Source organism: Amphimedon queenslandica, unplaced genomic scaffold (genome assembly GCF_000090795.2).
Source record: "Amphimedon queenslandica unplaced genomic scaffold, v1.1 AMPQUscaffold_11891, whole genome shotgun sequence".
In the NCBI taxonomy this organism is placed as follows: domain Eukaryota; kingdom Metazoa; phylum Porifera; class Demospongiae; order Haplosclerida; family Niphatidae; genus Amphimedon; species Amphimedon queenslandica.
Window position 1 is genome coordinate 5,381 of NW_003547870.1, and position 7,634 is coordinate 13,014.

General features: G+C 33.8%; 2 protein-coding genes and 1 pseudogene across 2 annotated transcripts; all 3 read left to right on the top strand.

The window, feature by feature from the left end:
- LOC105315060 (extracellular signal-regulated kinase 2-like) overlaps window positions 1-1,742 on the top strand; it is a 3,772-nt pseudogene extending 2,030 nt beyond the window's left edge.
- Window positions 1,743-3,298: 1,556 nt separating this feature from the next.
- LOC109588750 (uncharacterized) lies at window positions 3,299-4,244 on the top strand. Its single transcript, XM_020004868.1, has 2 exons — window positions 3,299-3,531; window positions 4,042-4,244. The coding sequence occupies exons 1-2, from the start codon at window positions 3,310-3,312 to the stop codon at window positions 4,177-4,179; spliced, it is 360 nt and encodes a 119-aa protein (XP_019860427.1). The 5' UTR covers window positions 3,299-3,309; the 3' UTR covers window positions 4,180-4,244.
- A 224-nt stretch (window positions 4,245-4,468) lies between these two features.
- On the top strand, window positions 4,469-7,627 carry LOC109588749 (kelch domain-containing protein 10-like; the record flags this gene model as incomplete). Its single annotated transcript, XM_020004867.1, has 5 exons — window positions 4,469-4,549; window positions 4,601-5,131; window positions 5,705-5,883; window positions 7,138-7,326; window positions 7,558-7,627. Coding segments are annotated over exons 1-5 (979 nt in total), but the record flags the coding sequence as incomplete, so codon positions are not given.
- Between the last annotated feature and the right edge of the window lie 7 nt (window positions 7,628-7,634).

The following is a 7,634-nucleotide window of genomic DNA, read 5'->3' on the forward strand; positions in this document are numbered from 1 at the left end:
AGCATTAAATCACCTTACGCCAAAGCAATACTGGACCAAATAATACACAAGTACATACAGTGTATATGTATAATGTACATGTACATAATATTGCATATAATAAAAAATACTGTATGTTTTTACCATACATGTACATGTACATGTATATGTAACTCAGTGATATGTGCTATGTAAGTTCATTATAAATGTATGTACATGTATGTTTACAATAATTATTTTCACTTAGATTAATTATGTGTTACCGGTATATACTATAGGAGACACAAGTATTTGACTGATATATTACCTCAAGCTGATGATATTTCACTTGATTTACTCAACAAGTTGCTAAATTTCAATCGTAACAAGAGATTGACTGCTGAAAATTGTCTAGAGCATCCTTACCTATCAAAGTACACTAGTAGATATGTACATGTACTTTTTAGTGATTCAGAGGAAGATGGAAAAGAGAGGGAGAGAGAGAGAGGGAGGGAGGGAGAAAGTAAGAATGAAAAAGAGAGAGTCAAATGTGTGTGTGTATTTCAATCTACAGGTGTATGTAAGATAATGTAATTGCCATAAAATTTAACAGTGAAATTGACAGTGTTTTTGTGTGTGCATATACATGTAAGCAAGAGTGTTATAAAGATGGTTTTGATGTATATTTTTTAATTTTACATCAATAGGTTTCATGATTCTGACAAGGAGCCAGTCATTTGGTATCAAATAGTACCAGTGATTGATGATAATGTACAACTAACAGCTCACGAATATAGAGAACAACTGTACAAGGTAGCTATACATGTACATGTACATACATGTACATGTACATGTATGTACATATTGCATAATAATAATACACACACACACACACGCACACACACACACGCACACCTAACTGGTATAATAACAGCTAGCAATATCTGTTAGTGTACAGTACATTAACTACACACATGCATGTACAGTGTGAAGTATACATTTATACTGGTACACATAAGACTGTGTGAATACTTTGCATATGTCTCATTGTATCTACACTCATGACATGATCAGTATGGCACACACTAACAGCCCTATTGTTGACCTATTGGTAAAGATAATACACAAAAAATGCTATGAATAATTCAAAATTACTTTTTACCCTCCAATACATGTACATGTAAGTACATTCAAAATAACTATAAAGCACACATACATTATACATGTACATATACATACATATAAAGCACACATACATTATACATGTACATATATACATGTACATGTATAATTAATATGTGTATATTATATGTATGTATATACGCATACATATGCACATACATACATGTACATGTATACATTGTACAACTAATAATGCTGTACACTTACATGTGTACAATGTACAATCATTAACTTGTTCCTTGTAGGATATAGTATTGAGACACACTGAGCTTCACCCACAATCACCTAAACCAGCCTCACCAGCTCCTCCACCAAACCCTGACGTATTAGTTGAGGACTGTGAACTGGAGAGCTGTATATCGGACCACAGTCTAGTGCAATCAGAGAGAGGAAAGAAAGAAAAGAAGTTAAAAGAAGTAGGAGGAGGGTATGTGTCTCATTCTTCTCCTTCTCTGCCTGCTAAGAAGACAAGTGATGATTCTGAAGGAGGTGGTGGAGCTGAAGTGAAGCCAAGAGCTTTTATACCTTTCATGAATCGAAGTAAATCAGCAGCAGTACAGGCTAGAGGAGGAATAATGGTAAGGAGAGGAACTGTAATGTAAATGAATGGTTATACATGTAGTTATACACTGTTAAATATACAATGTACATGTACCTTATTTCTGAATGGTATGTAAATGTACAGTAATCTAGCAATTCTCTAATATACATATGTATGGACTATAGAATACTTTAATTGTGTTTATAGCTATTAGTGACAAGTATTCTATGTGCTTTGTATAAATGATACTGTACTAGTTACATGTACATGAAAAACGAAATGAATTATGTACATGTACATGTACATGCATGTAAAGGTATGGTAATAGGTAATAATGATACTACATGTACATGTATGGTATTTAACGTGTTATACTTCATTGCATGATTTCCGTATTTCCTCGAATAGAAGCCGCCCTTCGAATAGTAGCTGCATCCAAATAGTAGCCCCCTCTGTGCTTGCACTATTGTAATAGTAGCCGCCCTCTAAGAGAAGCCGCAGTTAATTAAAATTTAATTAATTAATGTGCCACATGTGCTCGTTCAAGTGCTTGTTGTTGTTCTCCGGCAAGACCTATAGTTTCTCTCCTATTACTGGATTCCATATTGCCTTGTAAACATGGTGGCCTCTGACAACACTATCGATTTCCATGTCTCCCAATGTTTAGCTCTAGTTTGCTCAATTTTTACACAATGGTACGCACTCATGGTGAGTGATGGGTGCGGTCACGTGCAGGCGTGACTGGCCACGTGTTTGCTAGGAGAGAAATAGTAGCCACCCTCAAATAGTAGCCCCCGTCAACTTGAGCTGAAATTTATAGTAGCCATGGCTAGTAATCGAGGAAATACGGTAGTGATGCTCTTTAAACAGTGGCAGCTAATAACATTAATTAGTGCAGCATACCATAAAGCATTATTAACAAGGTGGAGTACCTTGTGTATTATAAAAGCACTATAATGTACATGTAGGTATACATGTACATGTGTTAGTACGTTAATTATGTGTTAGTGTTGTTTATATAATACCATTCGTTTCTTAATCACTCATTATTATTATGAGGAAATGTTGTCATTCCTTGTGGCTGAGGCTTATGAAATATTTTAATTTTAATTAACCTGTTTAGTGTGATTTGATTAAGAACTGATAAGATAACTGACACTGATAAAGCACTAGTATGTACATGTACATGTATTCAGCACTACAGCTCCTGACTTACATTCATTATGTATATTTTATTTGTTCTACATGTACTTAATGCTACATTTCTTATGTTTTATCTTACATGCAATATGCCATGTTAGTTTTATTACTATCAATGAACATTCTTTTTGTAAAAAAACATGCTACCATCATGTACATGATAAAATTCAAAGGCAAAATACACATGTATCTATAACCATGTACATGTACATGTATGTATGTATGTACATGTACAGTACCGTATAGCCCCAAATTTTCAATGGGTCCAAATTTTTGTCAAATTTGTCAGGTATTTTTGCTTGACGAAATTTTTGTTCCACGTGGGTAGGATTGTAATAACAAAATGACAAAAATTTTATTGATGAAAATGAGAAAATTGAGATTTTGACGAAATTTTTGACTGACAAAAATTTGGAGCTATACGGTACATGCATAACTACGTTCCTCCTTTTCATTCTCTAGCCTCATCCCAGTACTCCCCTTCAGGCTCACTCAAGGACTACAGTACAGCCGTTATCATGAGCGAGGAAGGGTGTGCCTCAGCTAGTCACATGACAACAAAGAAACCAGTCCCTCCTCCTCCTCCTCCCCCTCCCCCTCACTCTACCCATGGGAAGCCAATAGACCTCACTGTCACCAGTGCTAGAATTGTAAGCATCAATCACAATAATTATCGACGCTTTTAATAAAATACCATAGTACAGGGACATTGGCCTGATTTTTCACTTTAAAAATTTGTAAGACAACATAAGTACATGCATATGCATAAAAAAATTATAGAAGTAGAAATTTCTCTTCTTTTCAATTTTGGCAAAATTTGGATAACACCCCTTGTACAGGGACTTTTAGCTGATTTTGGAGCAACTTTTAAAAATTTGTAAAAAATTCAAATTTAATTGGAATCAGCTCAAACTTTCTACACAATTGTAAATGTATATACATCAGAAAAAAATTTTTAAATAGAGATTTTCTTTTTTTTAATTTTGGCAAAATTTTTCTCAAGACAGGACTTAGTGCAGGGACTTTTACTAGATTTCCAAGTAACTTTAAAAATTCATAAAAAGCAAAATACACATGTAGCTTTTATCAGAAAATTATATGTACTGTATGTGTATTCTATAGAAATCGTGTACTTCAACAATAATGTGCGTTTTAATTAGGTCCCAATATCTCGTCTACCTCCTCCTAGTCATCAATGGAAGGAAGTGAATAGAAGAGTATCAAGAGGAGGTTCCTCACACTATGCATTAGGGACCTACACACAGACTCATGCGGCGTCATACGTAGATCAGATTTAATGACAATAAAACAAAACAACTGGTGATGATACTAATGATTGATTATACACTGGCATACATGTACAGGCAAATTCTCTAAATTCATATTCTTGAAATAATAATTGCAAGAAATAATAATAGTAATAAATAATAATAATAATAATTGCAAGAAAAAACACTAAGACATGTACATGTACGTACACGTACATTATAGTGCTTTTATAATACACAAGATACAACCAACTAATAATTACTGTACTTATTGTTATAATGTTGGCAGTGATTGGATTTAATTTAGAAAGTGATATGGGTGTGGGTGATTATGAGTAATGAATATTGTTATTATGGGTGTGGCTGGTTAATTAACATTCTTGACAAACAATGTCTAAAGGTGAGTTTCTGTTTTCTTCCTCCTCTTTCTCATCATGTTTGTATTTTACAGGTATCTATCAACTGGGAGGGATATCTCTACACTCAGCTCCTGTAGTAGGAGAATCAGTGTTTTTGTGGGGAGGGGATAGGCATGACTTACCTAGAGTTCATGATTCCCCACAAAAGAGGAAATTGTTGTCCACCATTGATAGACTGGAGTTTAGGACTGGTCATTGGTCCTCTCACGCGACCAGAGGAATGTCACCTCCTCTAGGAGCTATTACATACTTCTGTACCATCAGAAACAATGACATCCTCTTTTTTGGTGGTTGGTGTGGACATGATATCTGCTATTATAATGACGTCAACTCATTTAACAGTCTAACATATGAATGGAGTAATATAGTACCAACCAGTGATGCTGTAATGAAGAGAGGGTTTGGTGGTATGGTGTGTATGGAGTCTATGGGTACAGAATACCTATTTATGATAGGAGGGGTTGGTTCTACACCTACTACATACCAATCACAGTATCAGTATATTCAGTTGGTTACTGGTCGTATTTGTACTAATGAACAAAATTTATTAAATTTATCAACAAGTAAGAATTTTATTAATTAATACATTATATTAACAATCTATACTCTGCTTGTGATGACATATTTTTCAATCATTATTCTTGTTACCATTTGCATATTAAGTAGACAGTTGGTTTGACTAACTAATTTTGAGTTACATAAACATGTATCTGTGAAAAGTTTAACAAACTTATCATTTTTCACCAACTGTGAATCATCAAAATTAATTTTCAGTCATTATTTCTTGCTATGCATGTATAAATGTATGTACATGATAATTACAGTTTCATACTTAATAATTCTGATTATACTACCATACAGGTAGTAAATTTTAAGGGTATAAAATTTTGTGTTTTAGTGAAAAGGTCTTAATTTTTTGATTTTGAGAGGGCGTATTTTACACATAGAGCTTCACTTGCTGTGTTTATCTGTGACAAAATGACAAATTTAACTTGGTTGTTTTCACCAAACTGTCATCCAGCAAAGTTAATTTGCAACCATTATTTTTGCTATGCATGTATACATGTACAATGTGTGTACATGTACATGATGCAGTGTCATACTTAATTCTAATTATACTATCTATTTCTATTTAGGACAATGGATTATTCCAACTATTAGTGGTCAGTGTTGTCCTCCTACTAGTACCTTTGCTATTCAAAAGATTACTAATAATAAAGCTGTCATGTTTGGTGGATCAGTGCCTAGTGATGATGGTTATGATATACTTGTTAATATAGTCTATACATGTGAACTGGAGTCTGATACTACAATAGTAAGTTATCTTATTACTGTATGGGATGTATTTATTGCATGGATCAATCATGTTTGGACATTAATACATGTACATACGGGTATAGCTTGTAATTTAAAAAATGTATTTAAATGAGTATTACATGTAGATTTGGTTTAATACCGTAAGCCAAAAAATTTCGTGAGGAATAAATTTTCGTATTTTCGTGATCACTGTTTGCATCATGAAAAATTAAACCGCCGGAAATAAATATTAATCGAGGGCGTAGTTAACCATACCTTGCTAATAAATGTGCCCTCGTGTCAAGTCGTGTTTTCAGTCAAGCTGATGTTTCTGTTACTCTGTATTGCTATTTTAAGCATACTGCCTAGGTCAAAGATGATGATCTCCCAAATCACTGCATGGTATCCACACTTCATGATTTGTAGATGTAGTGCCCCCTGAAACAAGAGTCCGTCTCGAACCATGCAAACATTGAATCTGCCATGTTTTAATTAATAAGGCATGGTCATTATTATTAATAAAATTATGAAAATATTTTTCACGGAATTTAAAATTTCTCCATAAATTTCATTATTCATGAAATTTTTGGCTATACGGTAATTTATTTTAATGGAAACTGTACAATTATCACTAGCATTAACATAATTAGGGCAATCCTGAGCTGGCCCCCCACTAAGGCGAGAAAACGTCTGTATGGCAAGTCGTCTAACTATTATTAAAGTTAAATAGCCTAATCTTCATTTAAAGCGGGTGTGGTCACAATGAATAAAATGGTGACTATCAGCAAGTCTGAGTTTATTTGCAGCAAACGGTCAGCAAGATACTAAACTGCTGTCTAAAAACTTTTCTAGCAAGAAAAAAGGTTATAAAAGCAGTTATACAGTCTTTTTCTTGGTATAAAGGACTCTGATAAGTTGAATGCATTAATGCAATTGAGAAAGCTCCATGGGATCTATTCTACATGTAGGTAATGTTTCTTCTCTAGCAGCAAGCCTAGGTTAACAAAGCATATATGCAATCTTCAAATATGATTTATTTAGCGACTGCTTATAACTATAAGTAAGATGTCTTTAATTTAAGTAAAATGACTGCAACAAGATACTGAATTTAGACATGTGCAATTGCTTTGCTAGCTCAGACATGTAGATCATACAGCACATAATCTATAGCTTGCTTAGGCTCACCCCTTTAATGTTCTACATTGTTAAGTATGATAGAGCAGTGTACATGCATTAATACATTTTATAATATTGATTAATTCATTTTATCTAGCACTGGGAGAGTGTTAAGGGACCAGTAGTACCTACTAGTGTACAGTGGCCTGTGGAGAGATGTTCTCATGCTATTACTAGTATCATCAGTGACTCACCTACACTAGTAATGATAGGTGGAGATGGTAATGATAATCAACTAGTAAATGATAGTTGGTTACTGAATACTAGTCAGTACCAGTGGAGTAAGGTATGGGTATAATGTTATTAGTTTAGAGTGTACATGTGTGTGGTACAGTGATTGTACAGTAGTTGTCATGTTAATGTATTGTATTGTATTAATACCTTAGAAATACTCACTGTGTGCATGTACAGTGCATGTACCTAATGCATGTACATGTATATTCCCTTGAATATTTGTAACATATTGTAAATACTGTTTACATGATAAAATATTACCATACATGTATTATTTGAACAGATTGTTCTACCTGAATCTGTTACTGGTAGACGGGCTCATTCCTTATCATCAATAATGATGAGTCCAGACTGTGTGTG

Bases quoted from the DNA above. Each gene is read 5' to 3' on its own strand.
- LOC109588750 (XM_020004868.1), top strand. From the start codon at position 3,310: ATGCATAACTACGTTCCTCCTTTTCATTCTCTAGCCTCATCCCAGTAC. The intron at 3,532-4,041 runs GTAAGCATCAAT...CGTTTTAATTAG, and splicing joins CTGTCACCAGTGCTAGAATT to GTCCCAATATCTCGTCTACC.